This window comes from Engystomops pustulosus, chromosome 4 (genome assembly GCF_040894005.1).
Source record: "Engystomops pustulosus chromosome 4, aEngPut4.maternal, whole genome shotgun sequence".
In the NCBI taxonomy this organism is placed as follows: domain Eukaryota; kingdom Metazoa; phylum Chordata; class Amphibia; order Anura; family Leptodactylidae; genus Engystomops; species Engystomops pustulosus.
This window is the reverse complement of record NC_092414.1, coordinates 180,357,854-180,381,050: the sequence shown is the minus strand read 5'-3', so window position 1 is coordinate 180,381,050 and position 23,197 is coordinate 180,357,854. Positions and strand designations below refer to the sequence as shown.

General features: G+C 43.3%; 2 protein-coding genes across 3 annotated transcripts in view; one reads left to right on the top strand and one right to left on the bottom strand.

The window, feature by feature from the left end:
• Nucleotides 1-4,523, top strand: part of ADGRA2 (adhesion G protein-coupled receptor A2) — a 140,456-nt gene extending 135,933 nt beyond the window's left edge. Inside the window, exon 19 of the mRNA XM_072148805.1 lies at nucleotides 83-4,523. Coding sequence (XP_072004906.1) covers nucleotides 83-1,295 — 1,213 coding nt within the window. The 3' untranslated portion in view covers nucleotides 1,296-4,523. The remainder of the gene's footprint in view (nucleotides 1-82) is intronic.
• Nucleotides 4,524-8,087: 3,564 nt separating this feature from the next.
• On the bottom strand, nucleotides 8,088-15,393 carry BRF2 (BRF2 general transcription factor IIIB subunit). 2 transcript variants are annotated; one of them, XM_072148804.1, is made up of 4 exons: nucleotides 15,289-15,393; nucleotides 11,496-11,555; nucleotides 9,850-10,171; nucleotides 8,088-9,050 (listed from the first exon to the last, which is right to left on the bottom strand). In XM_072148804.1, exons 1-4 carry the CDS (start codon nucleotides 15,338-15,340, stop codon nucleotides 8,402-8,404), a joined length of 1,083 nt encoding a protein of 360 aa, XP_072004905.1. In that variant the 5' UTR covers nucleotides 15,341-15,393; the 3' UTR covers nucleotides 8,088-8,401. The 2 variants fall into 2 exon arrangements, with proteins under 2 accessions (XP_072004905.1, XP_072004904.1); XM_072148803.1 differs by lacking the exon at nucleotides 15,289-15,393 and adding an exon at nucleotides 13,219-13,573.
• Nucleotides 15,394-23,197: the final 7,804 nt, after the last annotated feature.

The following is a 23,197-nucleotide window of genomic DNA, read 5'->3' as shown; positions in this document are numbered from 1 at the left end:
CTTCTTGGTGATGGGTCTGGGTCTACGCGGTAGCTGTATGAGATCTTATCACATGCTAAAGCTTATGTGTGTCTTTCCTCAGCTGTTGCTTGGTATGGCGGCCGAGTCTGGGAGCTTTCTACGTACCAGCGGGTCTCATCCTTCTCGTAACCTGGATATATCTTCTTTGCGCTTTGATAAATTTAAAGCGACAGCCTTCTGACCAAAAGGATCTCGCAGAGGCCAGTGATGCACAGCAAGCACATGGTGGGATAAGTCTTCTGAGCGATTCCACTTCCATATCAGTGACCCTTAACTCAGCAGCACCGGCAGATGTAGACGCTGTATACTCCTTGCAAGCGCAGTTCTGGTCCCTGGTGATTGTCCACATATTGTACATTGTCCTCTGGGTTTTTGGAGCCTTTGCTGTATCACAAGGATGGTATTTAAATGTCATCTTCAGTTGTCTCTATGGGGTAACAGCAGTGGCTTTAGGGCTCTTCATCTTTATTCACCATTGTGTTCGACGCCAAGATGTCCAGCGTTCTTGGTTTTCTTGCTGTCCATCATACACAGAATCTATACCAATCCAAGCCTATGTTCACACCAGCTCTCCTGTAGATGACTCTCCTCAGGTGTATATAGGCTGCAACCCTGAAGTGGAACACTCCGTTAAGTCTACATCATCCCCAAGCAACAGCATCAATTCCAATACTGGACCTTGCAAAATCACAAACCTACAGGTGGCTCAAAACCAAGCAGAAATCTGCCCACCCAAGCCACCGAGCTGTGAAGACAGTGAGCCAGCCAACAATAAGTTTGTGACTGCTCCAAGTCGATATATGAACAATTTGCATGGTCGTAGAAACCATAAAAGCAGAACTAAGCAATATCGCGAAGGGAAGCACCATAGGTTAAAGGTGCTGCGTGGGCCATCTTCTGACTTGCCTTCTAGTGAAAGTGGCAGCGTCCACAACAGCCACTCTGAAAGCTATCATAGCAAGAACAGCCCTTTGAACAATGGTAGGGGGGTGGCCGCTAGGGACCCAGAGGGTGCACTTACCCACTCTGAAGGAAGTGACAGCAGTGGGCACCAGGCACAGGACTTTGCTAGAGCGCAGAGGAAAAGTGTCAGTCGAGACAATCTAAAACAAGCCAACAGTATGGAAAGGGAGACCAAACGTAGGTCCTACCCTCTCAACACAGGCAATCAGAATGGGGTCCTAAAAGGTAGCAAGTACGACATCAACCTTGCCCCCGCGGAGAGCACTACAGCCATGAAGACGGGCCTCTGGAAGAGTGAAACTACTGTGTAGTTTCTGAATAAGCAAAAAGAAAAGCATGTGCCATACATGTCATAGATTGACCGACACATGCCTCAAATATGGGCTGTCCCCAGCCACGTGTGGCAGCCACAGATTGGTTGGGGCAATCACTTCGGACCTCACCCACATGTACGGCAAGAATATATGTCTGTGCATGTGTAATGTCAGAGATCACATTGGCTTCTGGTAGCGTACATCGGCGTGAAGCCGGAGGAGTGTGCGGATGTGTCGTACAGAGGATTGGTGTTATGTCATTGTGAAAGTCGTACAAGTATCATGGAACTAACTGGATTTATTTACAGTGTTTCACGCCTCGGAATTTACGGCTTGAGAATTCCGATAAGGATCTTGGTGACCTTAAGAAAGCCTAATACAAGCCATGTCTACGAGCCAGTGTGGCCACATTACTGGTCGATAAGCCAAGTGCCTTGTTACGTCTTGTGTTGTTCTCATTTAGCACTTTTGAGAAATCTCTACCCCGAGGCATCCATAGGATGGTGCACTTATATACCCATCACCCTTCATGCTTTAAATTTGCACCTTTGTGTGGATTTCACCCATTCCCATGGACCCGGTCCTATCCTGACTTACCAGATGTAGTATTTTTGCTCTGTGCCTTCTGAAGGAATGTAAGAGTACGTAACCTCTCCTGATTCACCATAACATATCTTTAGGTCTATACCTTGGTACAATCCATCACGTTGACCAAAGACCATCGTTGTGCTTCAAAAGCATCGGAATAGTTATTTTTACGTTGTTTGTATCATGTAAAATTCCTGATAATCCCGAGAGGCCTTCACGTAAATCACTTCTGCATGTTACTTGTGTAAATGTTATATCAGAGGGAAACGTTTATTTTTCAGATATAGATATTATATTGTATATTGTATAGACAGATCGGGATCACGTTTTTTGTTTTTGGAGTCCTTTGTAAATTTCCATATCAGTATTAGACTCTGTGTCTGCAGTATGTATGAAAATGCAAACTTTAAGTGTTAAAAATCATATGTGTAAGCAAATGTTATAGAAAAGATTCTGGATGTGACCCATAAAAGAAAACCCCATGTCTATAGTTATCATGACAGTACATGGCTCCGTAATGATATCATATAACCACATGGTAATTTGACAATCTTCTCTTAGAGTTCAGCATTATGCTGTCCATGTGTTATTCCTCCTGGAGATTTTATTATTATTTTATGTAGAAAATATGAGAAGACATGTCAGGAGGTACTATTTAAAGGACATCTACCACCAGGATGAAGGATTGTAAACCAAGCCCACTGACATACTGGTGTGTGCCCCCTCTGGAAGGATGTGCTCTGTTTTTAGCTTCTTATGTCCTGATTTTTTACAAAAAAGGCTTTTAAAATTATGCAGATGAACCTAAGGGGCTCTGGGCTCCACAGTTGTTAATGGAGCCTGGAGCCCCTCAGCCTCATTTGCATAATTTTTAAAGCCTTTTTTTTCTTAAAAACAATGGTCCAACTAGCTTAAAGAAGAGCAAATCCTGCCAAAGGGGGTCAGTGTGCTTGCCTTACAATCCTTCATCATGGTGGTAGATGTCCTTTAAAGGTAAACCTGTCATGGAAATTTGGGACAGGTCCTTATGGAGGTTTAGTGCCCCAAATTACATCTTGGTGTGTTGCCATTAAAATAAAATAAAAAATTAATTAAAAAAACACGTACACTTAATCTACAGATGAGTACGATGAGGAATGTTGTTTCAGCAAACTATGACTAGTACACCCCGGCTTCATTGCACATGCACAGGACCTATGGCACGTGAGTGGTGAAGCCAGTGTGGACTACATCGACTTCACTGAAGCAACGCACAGAAGCCCAGAGCTATGGTCAGCGATTTCCTGCTGGCGACGTTTCCTTTGATGGACGGTGACATCACTGGGGACCTCCCAGAACGTACGCTTAATGGAGGCCGGACGGATGAAAGTTTGGTTGCTGCTAAATATTGTTAGGCCACATAATAGAAGCCTAAAGAGCCATGAAGCACATTTGTGCCTCTATACAAGGGCTGCAAGGCTCTGACCTCCTATTAGGTACAAACCTTTGACATTGTGACCATGGACATTAGACAGCGGGAGTCTACACTCTTATTTGGCTGACAGCTATTCCCTCTGACTACACACATACCTGCACACACTTGACTTGGCTGAGTATTCACGGGTTCTCAGTGGAGGGAGAATAATACGCCGCTGTCCAGACGCTTCTGGTCCTGACTTTGCTCATTTAATACGTTGAAACCTAAATACCTAATCCTATAACAAAACTTGGAAACCTTCATTTTAAGCTGCTCCCAAATTATGTCCCAATATCCATGTATTGTGTGTACTGGACCCGTCTTTGGGTAAAGTTGGTTCTGATTAAAATTAGTTCTACCTATTGATTTTGGTCACGAGATGGAAGACACTTTCACTACATCACTTCAGTGGGATTCATATATAATCGAGTCATTAGATCAATTGTCTATCCCAGTTTTCTATTATTTCTGGCTGCATCCAATACCAAATATAAGGTGTATGACAATCATGGGACATCTATGAGACGTTACTTGTGGTTCTAAGAAAATGTCCATCTCTGGAGGGGGCAGATCCCATAAATTTGTACGTTTTGGAGAACTGAATTCCACTTCTTCTGATCTTTACTTACATATGGCTGAAATTCTATAGGATCGTCTCCATGTAGGACAATCCAGTTTATTGTACCAAAGAAGTCATGTCCAAAGTATGTTTTTGTATTATGCGAATTCACCAAATATTTTTTTTAATGATATTAAACTTCGCAAAATATAGAGTTATGTCTTCTATAAAACCTGGTGTCTGGGATTTCTTTATACCACTGTATGCAAGATTACGTGTGATGTGGATGTATTGTAAGAAGTGATGAGGGGACCCACCAAAATTTGGGTTTTGGCGAGTTTGGCCGAACCCGAATCTTAAAATCCTGCTGGCACCGATCACCATTTAAACTACTGAGGCCACATGCCACCATTTTAGGGAGGGTCGTCACTCCTGATGATGTCATTAGGGAGCGACAATCCTCCCCAAAATGGTGGCGCCAAGTGCCGCCTGCATGTTGGTTCTGGCATGTGGCCATTTAAATGCCCCATTTTAAGAGTTCATGCCCAGTTTTATCATCCAAAGTGCATCACATCCTCTGGATATAACCTGCTGCTGAATCAATAAAGTTTTCAAATAGTCATCACTTTGATTATGTCATCATTCAGTGACATCACATCCTTAGGCCCGTTATCTAATGGCTGAAACATGCAGATTGTGACCCCATCATGTGATTCAATAAGTGACATCACAGTTCTCTAAAAGGATAGTCCGGTCACAAGAGAGTATGCCCTACTCACAGCACAGGAGATAATTCTCAGATAAGATCATGATAACATGGGACCACATGCGTCCTGCTGCTCTATTCCTCTCCATGTCACCGATGGTGTTTGCTGAGCGCAGGACTCTCGTACATCAATGACATAAACAGTTCCCCATTGTCTTGATGGTGGGGATGGCTCTGCTACTGGATAGGATATACCTTCTTGTGACCAGACTACTCTTTTAAAGGGGTATTGCCACAAAGACAAGTAACACTTTTACCAATTCACTGTTTTTAACAAAAAATACAGCATCGCACAGATATAATTCCAACCTGTCTCTTATCAGTCCTGGTGTACACAATTTTGGTTGTCCCTGGATCCACCATAAATCTTCTATGGTCGGATTCTTCTCATGAATAGCTTCTCTTGTCTGCACACTGCATTGTTCTCTGCCTCCTGCCCCTCCCTCCTGCATTACAAGACCAGATCAGACACAGACACTTCCTGCCAGCAAGCAGCAGCATGCAGAGACTTACTCTACAAGCTACAGCCAGAAAAGGTCTTTATCATAGAGGAAGCATAGCATGGCTGAGTGTGTGTGTTATAGATGAGATAGCAGAGCTGAGTGTGTCATTGTTTCTTAGATCCATCTCTCTTTTCTATGCGTCAGATACTAGTAGAATGTTCTGAAGCTAAATAAGTGTAAGTATACCCTGTACCATGACAATCTAAGCACATTGTCAGCACACAGCATCTCATAACACAGAGGGATTATCACACTCTGGAATTTTACACTGACCATCACTGAGCTAAAACAGCAATAAAATTGAAAAGTAAGGGGGTTACAAATGATCATTGTGTAAACATCACTAGAGGATTCAAATTTGAGAACTTTCTTTCATGGGCAAAGCTTTAACCCCTTAACGCTCTGCGCCGTAGCTCTACGGCGCAGAGGTATAAGGGATGTATGAAGAGGGCTCACGGGCTGAGTCCTCTTTATACAGAGGTGGGGGTTTTTGCATAATGCATAAAACCCCCACCGCTAATAACCGCGGTCGGTGCTAGCACCGATCGCGGCTATTAACCCCCCCGTTGCCGCCGGCAAAGTCGCCTGCGGCATTTAAAAGATGGCGGCACGCGGGCGCCGCCATCTTTTTTTCGATCGCCACGCCCCCGAACGTCATCGGGGGCCGGCGATCGGTTGCCATGGTAGCCTCGTGTCTTCTTTTGACACGAGGCTATCTGGCAGCTGCAGATTCGTTACAATGAGCCAGTGGCTCATTGTAATGAATGTGCTGCAAAAATGCCATATATTGCAATACAGAAGTATTGCAGTTTTTGGTAGCAGCGATCTGACCATCTAGGGTTAATGTACCCTAGATGGGCTAAAAGATAGTGAAAAAAAAAAAGAAAAAAAAAAGTTTAAAAAATAAAAAAAAATTAATAAAATATTAAAAGTTCAAATCACCCCCCTTTCCCTAGAACGGATATAAAACATAATAAACAGTAAAAATCACAAACATATTAGGTATCGCCGCGTCCCAAAATGCCCGATCTATCAAAATCTAAAAACGGTTACAGCCGGCGGTGACCTCCGGGACGGGAAATGGCGCCCAAATGTCCGAAATGTGACTTTTACACCTTTTTACATAACATAAAAAATGAAATAAAAAATGATCAAAATGTCGCAAAGACCTCAAAATGGTAGCAATGAAAACGTCGCCTCATTTCGCAAAAAATGACCCCTCACACATCTCCGTGCGCCCAAGTATGAAAAAGTTATTAGCGTCAGAAGATGGCAAAAAATTTTTTTTCGTTTTTGTACACATTCGTTTAATATTTGAAAATGTATTAAAACACAATAAAACCTATATAAATTTGGTATCACCGCGATCGCACCGAACCAAAGAATAAATTAGGCGTGTTATTTGAAGCGAAGAGTGAAAGTCGTAAAAACTGAGCCCACAAGTACGTGACGCACGTGCGGTTTTTTTTCAATTTTTCCACATTTGGAATTTTTTTTCAGCTTCGCAGTACACGGCATGTTAAAATAAATAACATTACGGGAAAGTAAAATTTGTTATGCACAAAATAAGCCCTCACACAGGTCTGTACACGGAAAAATGAAAAAGTTATGGATTTTTGAAGTTGGAGAGCGAGAAATGAGCCGAAAAACCCTCCGTCCTTAAGGGGTTAATGATGCAAAAAAGATATGTTTACCATCTTACTGGCTGAAGAATCCGAGGTCTAAATGCATATACCAAAATATTTCACTCTTGTTCCATTAACTGCAGATTTTATATTCGATTTTGGGATCCAAGTGATTTTATTTTACTTATAAACCGGTATTACTTTATTTCTATTTTAAAAAAAATCTACATGTTTCAAAAAATTATGATAGTTTCCTATTTACATCTTTCATATAAATCTAATACTTTGTACGCCTTCACATAGCATGAAAGGGGTTGTCCGAAGGATGCAAAACATGACTGCTTTCTTCCAAAAACAGCTCCAACTAAGCTCCATTTATTTCTATACGGCTGAGCTGCAATACCGGCACACACCATGGGCAGGTGTGGCTCAGTTTTTGGAAATGTGCAGCCATGTTTCAAACAACTCCTTTAATGTTACAGAGATTTTTTGTTTTCCAACTAACTCTTTCCAAGGAGAGTAAATGGCGTAAAATAGTACCAGATCAGTAGTCACCTAATAAGCCAGTGTTGCCTTGCTGCAGTAATGATGCGCCCATGTATCTATATAACTACTAATGTGCAAAGCAAAGACTAGCGAGGGACACTAGCAATGTGGGTTATCAGGTCACTCATTACTATTCTTCCACTTGATATTGTTTCATATTGGAAAATCTGAGTAATAAAATGTTGGCTGCTGACTATCACCACTAGGGGGAACTCACACCACATAGATGTATACAGCAGCCATAAAAAGGAGACTATTCAAGCCAAGCCGGTGACCAAATAATCTGTAGTGTGTAGTTGGATTCATGTTGGTTGTATTGTGTATAACAATTTCAACTTTCATAGGAAGCTTAGAAATGTTAATCATAAATAATTTAAAGCCTTCATTTGTATCCTGAAATAGTCAAGAGATGTTGCCTGTGTGGTTACTACTTTACCACAAACCCAAATCAGTGTGGAGAGGCCGTTCTCTGCCCTCAAAATACTGCAGGATCTCATTACAACCATGCTTTTAGTTCACAACTTAGTTTTCCAGTGAAAAGTTAATTAAAGGAATTTAAAGGGGTTGTCTTATTTAAGGTATCTATGACATATCCATAGGTGATGGCGCTTTCACATTTCTTGGCTATCTTTAGCACTCCCACAGACTTGAACAAGAAGTCTTCTACATCCAAGCAACAAGTGAGATTGAGTCAATAGCAAGTCCCAGCAAGCCCACAAGAAAGTGGCACAAATGCTTTTTTCCCATCGATTTAACTGCATTTGTAATTTTTTTCCTGCTTCCCAGTACAGGGCATAGAATATTAAATACAGTCTCTATGAAGTGCAATTTGTTACGCAGAAAACAAGTTATCGTACAGCTTTGTACATGGCAAAATAAAAAAAATAAGAAGGATACTGCAGGGAGACAACACAGATCACTATAGTTGAACACAATCGGCTTTTGACTTCTATTACTTGGCCTCTTTCATCAGGTTCATAATAAAGAACAAAAGTAAATTTAGAAGACAAAATTCCGGAATGATAGAAACGATTTATAAGTCCTGACTGTCCACATAGGACTACGTATGAAGGCGAGCCTGGGCCTGCTGATAACAAGCCATCTCAGCTGGTGTCCTCAGGTACTGCTCTATCTCACTGTCCGAAATCTCCTCGTCTCCGTCCACCTCTTGTTCTCCATCTGGAAACGCGGTGGCATATCGTCTTTTTCGAGGCTTGGCCACACATGGTGGAAGGAAGGAGGCACAAGGCTGCAGCTGCTCAGGAGACTCGCCTTCTCCTGTCTTCATAGAGGACATCTCCACAGCTTCCAGAGCCTTCCTGAGAAGATATCCCTGGTGTTTTAGGATGTCCCCCAAGTGATGCACCACAGTTTTATTATTAATTGTCAGCATCTTGAGCCAGGGTAGCTGTGAGGCCAGCTTCAGGCTGCATTCCTTAAGTTCTTTCAATCGAATTGTGGTTGGAGAAGGTAATTCTGCTTCGGACAACTTGCAAAATCGAGGTAGACTACATGACAGGCGCTGTGCGGGTCTGAGGGACTGCCAGGAAAGATAGACAGCTGCCGTTATCATTGGAATAGGGTGACGTCCAGTGACCAGCCAGGTCTCGCTGGCTAACTCCAGGAGCTGTAACGTCCGCTCCAATACTTTGTCCAGGTCCTCAGCATAGTCCTTTGGGGCGGAAGCGCAATCTCGGAATAACCTGAAACTGCAAATTATTTATATATGAACAACAACATGGACATAGAGGGATTTATCTGTGATTTTAGGCAGAATCTGCAACGTGACTGTGAGCATAGTCTAGAAGAGGCATTTCCATTAGAAAATGTTAAACGTATATCACTTCCATATACCGTAACAAATTGATTGGTAATGGTGTTACCTATGAGGTTTCCGTCAATGCAGTCTGCAGATGGCTGGAACCTCCACACCAGGTGAAACTGACCCATATACTGGTCCGATCTCACTGGTTGAATACAGTGCACTGGGTGGGAGTCCTTGCATCATATTTGTGTATGATCCAAGAACCCTCTTCTAATGCACACGGTTTAGTTTGGGGGAAGGGAACAGCACACTGGTCCGTTTCCACGGGCTAAACACGTTTGTATGTAGCCGACATTACAGAACGAATTAAATATTCCTTAGTTCCCTTTTATGATGACACATCAGTACAACATATGACCACAACAGCCAATCACAGCAGGGGTGACTGGGTCACATTTCTGGAGAAGCAGGATAAGACTATGGCGGAGGATCTGGGAAATACTGATACTACTATAGTATTCCAAGGAGTTTTTTTTTACATCTTGTTTATGGCTACATTTAGGTCGATTCATTTAATTTCTTTCTATACATTTACCCATTGAGTGCACAACGATTCTATTTTCATCCAGAATTGAGCAATCGATCACTGTTGCCAGAAGTTGGAACCATCAGGCAGACTCCACGTTAGAAAACACTTTCCTCTCTCTACATTATGACATCTGCCGCCATCCATATGAAATTACCTTTGGCAGTGACTTCTGGCCAGATCCTGGAGACTCAGAGATGGTACATCCAGCCGTAGCGCTTGCACCAGCTCCAGGAAGACGCTGGAGACCAGCTCATAACTGGAGTAAATTATGGAGGAGATGGTGCCAAACGTGAGAGGCCAGCGATGCTGCCGGCAGGTTATGTATACACAGCACCCCATGACTGCCTCCTTCTTCTCATGTCTGACCGCGTGGCACAGCGGGAGGTAGAAGGCACGTTCATAATAGGACACTGCAGTATCTGCAAAGCTGTCTGGAAGTCGGAGAACTCTGCAGAGATTCCTGACACGGACAATACCTGCAGGAAGAAGGGAGAATACATAAGAGCGTCCACACTAGCTCCTCAACGTTTCCTTGTTTCTATGGGGGATGTCATTGTATAAAGGAGAAGTACTGGGGCTCTCACGCCATGTATTAGCCTATGTCAGACAATGAATATACAGGTATGCACCATAACGTGCTTAGATTTCCCACACAATGGGGCAGATTTATCAACTGTCTGAAAGTCAGAATATTTTTAGTTGCCCATGGCAACCAATCACAGCTCAGTTTTCATTTTACCAGTTCTCATGAAAATTTTAAAGGGGAGCTGTGATTGGTTGCTATGGGCAACTAGAAATATTCTGACTTTCAGACACTTGATAAATCTGCCCCAATGTGTCCTACATGATGTGTTTACTTCTCCATATGCTAAAAAGGAGTCTACCACCTCCACCAAGCATTATAGTCTGCAGGCTACATGCTATAGAGAAAAGAAATGGGATTTCAAACATATAATGTTTCCATTGCTCTGATACTCCCAGTTTAATCCATATGCTAATGAGGTAGCTTGTGCACAAGCATGATGTCCTGAGCACACAGAGTCCTGGTATTCCTGCATTCATCGCTTTGTGTCCACCCAGTGTGGCCCCTTACTTCTCCCCAGACAAATCTCCTGCTTATCGGATGGAGAGGCAAGTGGTCCAAGAGCTAATATCAGTTCTCCAAGTGATAAGGACATGTTCTGGGTGCACCAACTGCTTCATACGGACTAAAACAGAATATCTCAGGCAATAACAGAATAGACAGAAACACTTATGGTGGAAGTCATGGCACATTTCTTTACAACATGCTGCCAGTGGATAATAACGCTCAGGAGAGGCGATAGACGGATGTGTTTGTCTGCGGATTGTTTCGGCTGATTCAGCAGTTGGACCTGTTCTATATTTTGCACAGTTGCCAGGCAGAAGGCAAGTCTATGGGGGCTGTGCGCATGAGGCTTAAAAGACAGTGATCAATACAAATGGCTACAAAATACATTTTATATGTAATAAAATATATTTGTACCCTATACGCAAGGAAACCTCTGCTTGGTTGAGGTGAAAACGCTTGCAAAAGCGACAACAGGAAGCCCAGCTACAAACATGGGTTGTCACCTTGACCACCATCGACACAAGTGACAACAAACATGGCTGCGCCTCCAGCTGTCGCCTTTGGTGAAATCACTGACCATATAAGTACAGGATGATAACTAAACTTCTGAATGGGTTAAAAAGGAATTTCTACACAAATCTCAGCTAATAGAGAAATCATGAAACATCTTGACTAAAGTGTTCTACCCATGACTGACCCATGAAACTTACCCCGTAGCTTAGTTCTGCTGATTGTCTCATTCTGCCTTGTGCCCTCTGTAAATGTCACCGCTGTAAAGAAAACCAAAGCAGTAAGTAACAAGATTATACAAGTCTATGGGAAGTGGCTGTGATATCAACAGAAAAAAAGATGAAAATTCAGCATTCTATAGCCCAGACTAGAAGCATAAAGGGGAACTCCATTACTGCCACATAATACTGCAGCCTCTGTATAACAATAGGGTCCAGTGCAGATAGGGTGTGCAAGTATGGATTCCTTTTGCCGGCTGAACAGTGGCACCAGAGCTGTAACAGTTAAAATATTTCTATATACAGGCAGTCCCCTACTTAAGAACACCCAACTTACAGATGACCCCTAGTTACAAACGGACCCCTGGATATTGGTAATTTACTGTACTTTAGTCCTAGGCTACAATAATCAGCAGTAACAGTTATCACAGGTGTCTGTAATGAAGCTTTATTGGTAATCCTGATTCTGATGACAATCCAACATTTTTAAATCCAAAAGTCACAGAGACCAAAAAGAAAATTTGCCTGGGACTACAATAATAAAATATACAGTTCCGACTTACATATAAACTCAACTTAAGAACAAACCTACAGAACCTATCTTGTACGTAACCTGGGGACTGCCTGTAATGCAGGGACTCTCGTGCAGCCCTAATACACGGCGGCTTCACTGTACAAGCGCTGCAGGTTTGGCACATATGCAACGAGGGTCTTATGTTGGCATCATTAAAGCATTGCAAGACGAAGCGCCGGCAGCTTCAGATGCAAGTACAATGAGCCTCTTAGTGACGGGTTGTTCAGTAAGCCAATGGCTCCCCTAACCCCTCCCCTTTGTATCTAAGCCGGGAATTCGCACACTTTTATTCGTAAGAGTGGAGAGGGTTTAGTGACTAAAATGAGACTCCCTATAATGCATTTAATAGAGAACAGTTCAGGAGCCACAAGAGGAGGATCTTTTGGTGAGCTGAGCTTAAAGAACCAGCTCACTAAAAAGAACCGGATATTCCATCACTAGTGTCTCATTGGACTCACATCTAGGCGAGTATGAACTTTTTTTTTTTATTGCACCAAGATCACACAGGGCAATTTGGGACACTAAACTAGAGGTCCATGAGGACCTGTAGTCTGTTTAATGTGCCATATTGACCTGACAGGTTCCCTTCAACAAGCCCCAAAACCCATTAGGAACATCCCTTTTGGGTTTGGTCTGCATAAGTCTTTCCCCTGTTTTTGGACAAAAATTGCCAAGACATTTTGGGATTGTTTCCTAAAATTCAGCACAACCCAAATAATTTTTTAGACATTTTCCTTTAACCTGTTTGCTGCTGGGAATATTTATTCCAGCAGGAGAGAGATTTTTATCCATTGTGGGCCTGGTGTACACTGCAGACTTTATCGTACAATATCCCTCGTGTATGTATCTTGCGTGTACTATTGGGCCACAAACCATGGATCCGTGTTTTCCCTTGGGTGCTCCTGGAGTCATCGCTGTGTGACATCTGCTAACAACCAATAACATTATAGAAAACTGCCCCAACCTCAAACTGCCCCAACCTCATTTTCTGACCTGTGCTGAATAAATGAAAACTTGTCTCTCATTGGTTGCTCTGGGCAATTCACTATTTGGTACACTGAATGCTGCCTCAAGCTTTTTGAACAGCAAAGCTTTAATTATCATACTCAGACAATAAAGGTGCTCTCCCACCTTGCAGGAAGCTCTCCTCAGTCTGTGTAGTGGTCAGTGTCCCCTCTGACAGGATGTAGCCGCAGTCCGCACACACCAGCTGATCCTGGGAGTAGTGCGAGTCCTCCACAATCTCACAAGAGCCGCAGTCCGGACATCTTTTACCCCCCGACATCTCTCCTAGCAGACTAGGAAGTAGTCACCAGGGCAACCTAGTCCTTTCTAATAATACTTCCGCGAATCAAAAGCAGCTGCCATTTTCTGTTATCCTAATACATCCTATGACATTTGGCTACAAAAAAATGGCCGCCGAGCTGGTAAAACTGCGGACATTTCTAGGCATAAATAACAGCATACCAGTGAAGCGTCACTTCCCTCTTCTTTTTCTATGAATCCCTATTATTGTTTACGTATTATGTGTAGATTTGTGTTGCTTCTAGTAACAGCGGCACAAAGCGCTGTAAAGAATGGTCGCTTCTAATAGGACGGGACTGATCACGTGTGTGATTCGTAGTCTTTCCTTACATTAGACAAGTAAATCTGATCTTGGCCACCAGGTGGCGCTGCGGTGCTGTGTTACTGATTATACTTTGTATAATATTGAAATATATAATTTCACCATATACTTTCTCTAGCTCTGCTTGCTGTCATTGTATGGGATTTTTTTTTTCAATGGAGGTCATGAGATGCAGGGCCCTTCCTCTCTGACCCATGTTGGATTCACTAGTGGCCTATAATAATAATAATAATTCCTTTACAGGCAGTCCCCTGCTTACATACAAGATAGGTTCCATAGGTTTGTTCTTAAGTTGAATTTGTATGTAAGTCGAAACTGTATATTTTATAATTTTTTTTTGTCCCAGTGACAATTGGAGTTTCAAAATTGTTTGCTGTAATTGGACCAAGGATTAGCAATAAAACTACATTACAGACACCTTACAGCTGATCATTGCAGCCTGGGACTATAGTAAAGCATCCAGAGATCTTCATTAGAGGTCACAGTGGGCAGAGGGGTGCGTCTTTAACTAGGGGTCGTCTGTAAGTCGGGTGTCCTTAGGTAGGGAACCGTCTGTATTTATATAGCGCACACAGATTATGCAGCGCTGCACAGATCTTGCCAAATCAGTCCCTGTCCCCAATGGCGCTCACAATCTAATCAACCTACCTGTATATTTTGGAGTGTGGGAGGAAACTCTTTGCAGATGTTGACCTGGATGGGACTTAAACTGAGGACTCCAGTGCTGTAAGGCTGTATTGCTAACCACTGAGCCACTGTGATATGACCCACTTCTGACATAATATTACCCTATAACATTTAGTCACTAACAATTAGTTGTATTGCTATTCCTCTTAGTTATTTCTGAATAGACAAAGGGGTGTTACCAGTTGTGGTTGTGTCCCGACACAGTGTGATGGCGATTACAACACCAGAGAATGAGGGGTCTGGCCCCTTTAGGGTGCATTCACACCTATCGTAATGACGCATGCATTTTAGACACATGTGTTAGAACGTGTTGGAACTAAAACGCATGTTAGTAACATGAAAATGAAAGCGTAACATCAAAGTGAGATTATTTTTAGTATTGTGCGTGGGAGAGTGTTGTGAACATTTTTGTAATGTACTTTATAAAGAAATTCAGCTTAGGCCACATTCTCAGGGCCGTAATTTTGACCGTGAACTAGTCACAAAAATTACAGCCAGATGATCACAGCCACAATTGAAGTCTATTGCACCCGGTCATGCTCGCCTTTTAATGGAGAGGGGAGGGGAGAGGAGCGCTCACACCCCATCCCTTCTCCAGCCGGCTTTGTACTATGCTCAGTAGTCGGTCCCTGTGAGCTCACAGATGTATGAATGTGGCCTAATTTTGTAAATAATTGTAGGGATCCATATTCCAGTGTTTCTGTATACTGTGTGCCTATGGTAACTATGACATACATGATTATATATATATAATCTCCCTGTGTTTGTTTCCACAGCTCTAAGCAGTGAGGATTAATGTTTATACCATTATACAGCCAGGGAGAGAACACAAGGGGTTGAAAGGAATCTACCATCAAAATCCATCATGATAAACCAGGGACACTTACTCATAGATCCCGGCACCGTCACTGCGGTGATCTGCTTATAACTGTTATCCATGGTCTTTTACCCTAGCTGCCACCTGGCTTCACAGACTGTTAAACTGTCACCTTCTTTCTGCTCCCTCAGCAATGAGATAACAGCAGGAAGTTCTCACTGTACGAGTGCTGAGGGAGCAGGGGGAGGGTAAGACAGTGTAACTGCCTAAGGGGCCAAATCATAGAGGGACTAGAGTAGCCCCTCAGACTCATTAGCATAATTTTAAAAGTTGCTTTTAAAAGGAAGAAGGCCATGGATAACAAATATAGGAAGATTACCGCAGTCAGGCCTAAGCCTCTTGATGTATCCAGTGGCACCAGAGCGGCTGGCTTCCATCTGATTTATGATAAATCCCCCCTTTTGACTTTGTAACTGGTTTGGCTTTGGGTCATTGTCCATTTGGAAGACCCATTTGCGCCCAAGCATTGACTGAATTAAGCTATGACTATGAGACCCACATTTGTTCGAAACACGCCAGACAGGATTATGGCGCCATTATGTATTTAAATGTTTTTCAATTAAGAAAATGTTTTGATCATCCAAGAAATAAAAAATTTTTTTTGCCTGAATGCTGAACACAATCACATGTTTTTACATTTAGGCCTCTTGCACACTAGCGTTGCGTTTCACGTCAGGGTGCAATGCGTGAAAAACTGACGTTTTGGCTGCGTTTTTGTTCCATTTTTCCTTGGAGTAATTTGCGTTTTTGCGTTTTTCACGCGCGTGTTGTTAGCGTTGTTTTTGCGTTTTCGGCGCATTTTTGACGCGCGTTTCAATGGGAGACTCGAGCAGTTTTCAAAGGGACCATGGTTTGGGATTAAAATGTGTTATTTAATTGAAAAATAATGTCTTCTGATAATTTGCAAACATCTGCGATCTATTCTTCACTGTTCCGCGCGTATATTATCTCCCGACAATTTAGCAGATGTGAAGAACAGTGAAGAATAGAATAAAACCAGTGAACACAGTGAACACAGTGACCACAGGATCATTTAAGATAAAAACACAGTGCAGAACACAGTGCAGAATAGATTACAGATGTTCGGCACATCTGCTTACTTGTCGGGAGATACGCGCGGAGCGGTGCGAACAAAATAGCATGTGAAGAACAATATATATGTGTGTAAAGAACACATTGCAGATGTTTCCATACATCTGCAATGTCTTCTTCACACATATATATTGTTCTTCACATGCTATTTTGTTCGCACCGCTCCGCGCGTATCTCCCGACAAGTAAGCAGATGTGCCGAACATCTGTAATCTATTCTGCACTGTGTTCTGCACTGTGTTTTTATCTTAAATGATCCTGTGGTCACTGTGTTCACTGTGTTCACTGGTTTTATTCTATTCTTCACTGTTCTTCATTGTGTTTTTTTAATTAAATGATCGTTCGCGAGCAGGGGAAATACTGTTATACTGGTCACCTAGCAACCCTTACGTTTAAAACGCATTGCACTCGCATTGCACTTGCAATGTTTGCGAGTGCAATGCGTTTTTGATACGTCCCCATAGACTTGAATGGGGCGTGAAAAATGTGCGTGAATCGCAAAAATAGAGCATGCTGCGATTTTGACGCGCGTGCAAACGAACGCAAGCACGCGCGTTGAAAACCACGCAAATGGAGAAAGACCCATTGAATACAATGGGACAGAGTGCAATGCGAGTTCTGAGCGTCAAATGCACGCGCAGAACTCGCGCGTGAAAAACGCCAGTGTAGAAGGGGCCTAACTAGAGATCTTCTGCAGAGACAATGTAAGGTCACAGTGGCCGTACACTTACTGCAGTCTACGTAACATTCGCATAACTATTCCGTCCTTTCCAATACTCTTGTATCTTACTGCCAGACATACATATGTTCTCGAGGGGAAGAGGGCATGTGCTCAGTTTCGGACTGGTCCATCAGAGACCTAGAGAATACTCAAGGCTAGAACCCCAAAGGGTCAGCAGAAGACAGCAAAGTTTTGAAGGTCTATTTCCTAGGGTAGTGGTTGCGAACCAGTGGCAGTGGTGCCAGAGGTGGCACTTGGAGCGCTCTCTGGCGGCACCCAGGCCATCAACTCAGCTTAAATACTCCTCCTCTAGTCAGGGGTAGTCCAGGACATGCCGTGCTCAGGGCTTTTTTTAAAGCAACTCATACTTGGAAAAGCGACGAGTTGAGGACACGGTTGGGTTATCATGGGAGATTCCACTGCGATTCTTCCTGTTCAATTTCTCCTCCCGTTGCTATAAATAATTGGGTTTTGTTTGTACCCCAGGTATGCTGCTGTCAGGAACGTCTAGTATCTACATTAGTGGAGTTGCTTAAAACACATGGCTGCTTATCTACTCACCTACCCCCCCCCCCCCCCCCCCCCAGGTCCACCAGTAATCACAACTACAGCTCTGTTGTGTAGCTGCACCATTGCACTAATCACAGGCCATAGTAGTTTACCTGTGACTTACCCTCAGTTGGCCCAATTTAGGACTCAACACTCAACAGAAGCACCAGAAATACAGCGGCAATCACTCTGGTAAGGTGGTAAGTTGACTAATTCAAAGAAGAGTCAGGATAGTCCTACAGAATTTGGTTAGTTTAGCCACCTCTCAGAACTCATCTATTGCCCAGTTCACATCTTTGTTAGGTCTTCAGTTATTTGCATCAGTTTTTATTGAACCAAAACCAGATAGGTAACACACCTGATTTTGGCTCACAATAACTAATGCAAATAACTGAAGACCTAACAAAGATGTGAACTGGGCCTGAGCTGTAAGGAATGTATCTGACAACCAGTGGGGTACCTTGAAGCTGATGGGCCCCAGTGCAAAGTTTGTGCCGGGGCCCCGACTATAATGTATGGTTTATAGTACGACCGCACCCTCTGCACCCCCTCAAGTTACGCCCCTGCTGACAACAAGGTTTTTTACTGTTTCTAATGGCAACCTGTCATACTGTTACCGATATGCATTGATTATATATCATTAGAGTTGTGACATAGAACTGCAGAAAGATCTACACAGGCCGTACACCTGTAACCACAGACAAGTGACATACACATTACTAAGAACCATAAAGCACAACGTGTTTGTAATGAACACTAAAGGAATAATTAGAAATAAAGGTTGTTATTTGGGTAATGAGAGAAGGCGAGGTCAGGTGAGATTCCTATCCGAGGCGTCACACACCAGGTTCTTCTTTTGTCTGCAGGAAACGTCTTCATTGTGTAAGGATCACCACATGATGTCCCGGAGAAGGTGTACAAGGTCTCTCCTTCTTTGTCCCGTGCTACAGATATAGCAGGAGGATACACGCTGTGATTCCTCTGAATAGCTACTTACATAACAAGCCAATACATTTTTACTGAACATAACCAAGAAAGCCATTCAGTTCTCCAAACAAGCAAAACAAGATGTTCCCAGAAATAAGGCTTTTATGGAAAGATACAACAGTTTTCAATTTTCTTTTCACTAGGGATGAATTGTACAAGGGCCTAATCCGAGGCCTGTAATCGTACAGTATGTGTGCTCTGACCATTACAGGTTTAGGAAAATCTCTATGCATACAGAGCCCAGTTAAGATTCCCACGTGGCGTTTTTGTCACGCTTTTTAAAATCCAAAAAAGCAAGTGGTAGGAGGGTTAGCCAAAATGGGTAAAGGGGTTGTAAAGGGGTGGTAGACTGTCACCAAATGCATACTTGTTACCTTAGGAGTGATGGGGGAGTCCTCCTGCCACGTTCCGAAATAAATAATTTAGTTAGAGGCGCTCATCTCTCCGCTAGCCGAGCGACCTCCTGGCTCCGTCAGAAGATAATTTTTGTGTGCCCCCCTAATTGATATTCCCTTACATCGCTGGCCACAAGTGCTGATGTCACCTGGCTGTCTGCTAATCTCCTCCTCTAGCTCAGCGGGGCTGGACTGGCAGAGCCCACCAAATATTATTTCCATTAGCAAATTCTTAAAACCCAACTGACCTTTAGCTTGCTTTCTAACCCTGGCCATGCCCTGTTATGGTCCTCGGAGCCGTGCCAGTAACCTGCTGACCTTAGGCTCTCTTCACCCCATGAGCCAGGAATACATGTCCACAAAGTAGTGAGCCTCAGGCAGTAGTCAGATACTGCAATATGACTGGACTCTTCAGTGTGATGGAGAAGGTTCAGGGAGGAAGGATAATCATTGGCTAGACTTATATTTATATGTCATCTTAGTCATCCAATGCATCGACAGTATTAAAATAAAAATCTGGGGAGGTTGTAGACAATCTACCCAAATGATTAAAGGCTGGTTGAAATTCTGTATTATGCATATCTATATGACATACTGTGAGAGTCCTGTACAGATACAACTGTATGGGGGCTCACCAAGCTTAAGGGGCCACCGGTGGATTCACTTGTTCACCAGTCTAAGCCTGGTCCTCACCACCTAGTAGCTAGGTACATCGAAGTGTGAATGGGATTGATCTTAAATGAACTTTCCCATCTTTTCCCTGCTAGTTGGAAGCGCAGCACAGAAGCAGGACACTGGATACTCACCTTTTCCTGCTCCCCAAAGCAGCAGCCATCATCTTCATTGCCAACATCAAAGATGTGATGACCTACTGCATGAGACTAACAAGTGGCTCATGCCAACCAGCCCAAAGGTTCAAAGAGAATGTCTGCCATTAAGGGATGAAGAACTAAGACCCAGTGATGTGGAGCGAAGACCCAGCAATGAAGAGAGAGCACCAGAAGCAAGAACCACCATCACTAGGATACTGGAGGATGAAGAGGACCCCACTGCGAAGATGTGGAAGATAAAGATCAAGATAAATCTGAAAAAAGAAGATGGCAATGATCATTGTACTTTTGTAAGAAGGAAGCACGTAATTTGCCAGTATCTACACAACACCATGAGAGGCAAAAGGAATCATCAATTGTGATAAAAAAAAATTACCCGTATTTTCTGGACTATAAGACGCACTTTTTTTCCCCAGAAAATGGGGAAAAAACAGTAGTGCGTCTTATAGTCCGGATGTAGCCTGCAGGAGGGGATGGAGCTGCGCTCTGCCAGCTGATGCTGGCAGTAAGCGCAGCCCTTCACAGTGGAGCGCAGCGGCTGTACTGAGTGCCGCTACGCTCCTCTCCTCCTCTCAGCCCTCCACTGCTGGAGGGAATGGAGGGCAGCTAAAGCTGGCAGAGCGCAGCGCTTTGTAACTCAGCAGCAGTGGATAGAGAGGGGGAGGAGAAAGGCACAGACTCTGGCCAATCCCCGCTGGGCTTGTAAGTAGCTCAGAGTGAAGAAGAAGGTGAAGGCTGCCGGCAGTGTGTGCAGAGGAGCCTGTACTGTGCTGTGTCTGACCTGTAACTTCTCTCCGGAGCACAGGATCAGATAAGTGATTAGTGCTCCCTTCCCCCGGTCTCTGCTCTCACAGTCTTAACCCCTTGTTGCCTGGTATGTAGAGGCTGCTGTCTTTTGAAGGTACCTTACCCCACAGACCAAGCTCTTGTGACCATTGTACAAGGACTGTCACCTCCTGTGTCCCCTCCCCATAGATTGTAAGCTCTTGTGGCCATCGTACAAGGACTGTCACCTCCTGTGTCCTCCTCCTCCCCATAGATTGTAAGCTCTTATGGCCATTGTACAAGGATTGTCACCTCCTGTGTCCCCCTCCCCATAGATTGTAAGCTCTTGTGACCATTGTACAAGGACTGTCATCTCCTGTGTCCCCCTCCTCATAGATTGTAAGCTCTTGTGGCCATTGTACAAGCACTGTCAACTCCTGTGTCCCCCTCCTCATAGATTGTAAGCTCTTGTGGCCATTGTACAAGGACTGTCACCTCCTCTGCCCCCTTATCCTACTCATAGATTGTAAGCTCTTGTGGTCATCATACAAGCACTCACATCTCCTGTATCCTCTTCCTCATAGATTGTAAGCTCTGGGGACCATTGTACAAGCACTGTCACCTCCTGTGTCCTCCTCCTCATAGAGTGTAAGCTCTTGTGACCATTGTACAAGCACTGTCATCTCCTGTGTCCCCTCCTCCTCATAGATTGTAAGCTGTTGTGGCCATTGTACAAGGACTGTCATCCCCTGTGTCCTCCTCCTCATAGATTGTAAGGTCTTGTGACCATTGTCACATATACTCATACCTATACAGCCCTGGTAACTCTTGAGACCCCCTGACTACATGCCAGCATAATTCTATCTAATGATAGACGGCGGTGTCCGGGAGAGGAGGAGGGGGTGACCGCTGCTCGCCCCTGCCCCTCTCCAAAGAGGAACATGGCTGCACTGCACCACCCAGTTACTTTACTGTTACTTTATTAAAAATTTTAGCATACTATTTGGGGGAAAAAACATTTTTTCTTATTTTTCCTCCTCTAAAACCTATGTGCGTCTTATGGTCCAGTGCGTCTTATAGTCCGAAAAATACGGTATAATCATTTATTAAAATATAATTAAATGAAAATAAAGAAGATAACAAAATAATCTTATTTATATTAGTGGAGGAAAATAAGCACAGATAAATGCATAATACGCATACACACTGCTGCGCATGAGGCCTTAGGTTTAGAGACTTTGTAATAAGTAATATGACGATAATAATAGTAAAATTATTTATTTCAGACCTAAACTTACATTACCTCCATTTCTTTATTTATCCTGGTTTTATACAGAAGGAACGAAAAACTCATGGGCTGGATGTAGAATTGTGGGAGTAAAGCCCCTGCCATATTGAGGTCCGTTATACCATGTGGTGCCTATGTCCAGAATATACAACTATAGACCATCATGCAGTGGGCCAGACCTCCCTAGGGACCACCCTGGAATGCACATATGATTGGAGAAGGCATAACTCCTAGGTCCAACTCTAGATGTGATATTAATATAGGTTTTCTGGGCCTAAACTATTCATGACCTCATTCTTCAGAATCAGATTTGTGGTGGTCCAACACCCCACCTATAAGATGTTTGAAGAGACTGCAGTGTTTATGGAGGGGCTGCGAGCCGCACACAACAGGGTAGGAGGAGTAATGTGGCTACTGGGGCGTGGAGTCGTGTAGCCTCGTGCCCGACTACTCCACGCCCCAGTAGCCGCATAACAAAATTTACATATTAGGGGAATAAAGTTTACCAAAAGTTAGTGGGGACGTGAGGATTAGCTCTAAAAAGAGCTCTCCTCACGTCCCTTACATCCACCTACCACCCGATCTAACTTTATAGGTAGAATCGTGGTGGTAGGTTCCCTTTAACAATAGGACATTAATACAGGCGGTCCCCTACTTAAGAACACTCGACTTACATATGACCCCTAGTTACAAACGGACCACTGGATTTTGGTAATTTATTGTACTTTAGTCCTAGGCTACAATGATCAGCTATAACAGTTATCACAGGTGTCTGTAATGAAGCTTTAGTGTTAATATTGATTCTTATCACAACCCAACATTTTTAAAATCCAATTGTCACAGAGACCAAAAAAGTTCTGTCTGGGATTACAATGATAAAATATACAGTTTCAACTTACATACAAATTCAACTTAAGAACAAATCTACAGACCCTATCTTGTATGTAACCCAGGGACTGCCTGTATTGTGATCGTGGAAAACCCCTGTAATTCTCAATTCTCACACAACTGGTCAAACACCTCTAGCAACTACATTTACTGGCAGAACACAGAAATATATAGCCTTTATTACACTTTGTGTGGGAAAGGGGCATTTTGCTTTATTGGGCAACATTCACATCTCGTTTTTTTGCCCTCCGTTGTAAGAAATAATTGGGAGAATTCCCAACATGTCCTTACAATGGCGGACTAGGATGTATCTCACAGTATGCGCATACAGTACAGTGGGATACGTTCTCTGGTTCGAATCCTTCCCCCAAGAAAGCAGGAGGAGAAGTGAACATCGGCAGAAGC

What these genes read in the sequence shown, in the direction of transcription:
- BRF2 (XM_072148803.1), bottom strand. Translation starts at nt 13,372, where the DNA reads ATGTCGGGGGGTAAAAGATGTCCGGACTGCGGCTCTTGTGAGATTGTG. An exon ending in CAGCAGAACTAAGCTACGGG is followed by an intron (nt 10,172 to 11,495) that starts GTAAGTTTCATG and finishes TTCTTCCTGCAG; the next exon opens with GTATTGTCCGTGTCAGGAAT. An exon ending in GCCAGAAGTCACTGCCAAAG is followed by an intron (nt 9,051 to 9,849) that starts GTAATTTCATAT and finishes AATAATTTGCAG; the next exon opens with TTTCAGGTTATTCCGAGATT.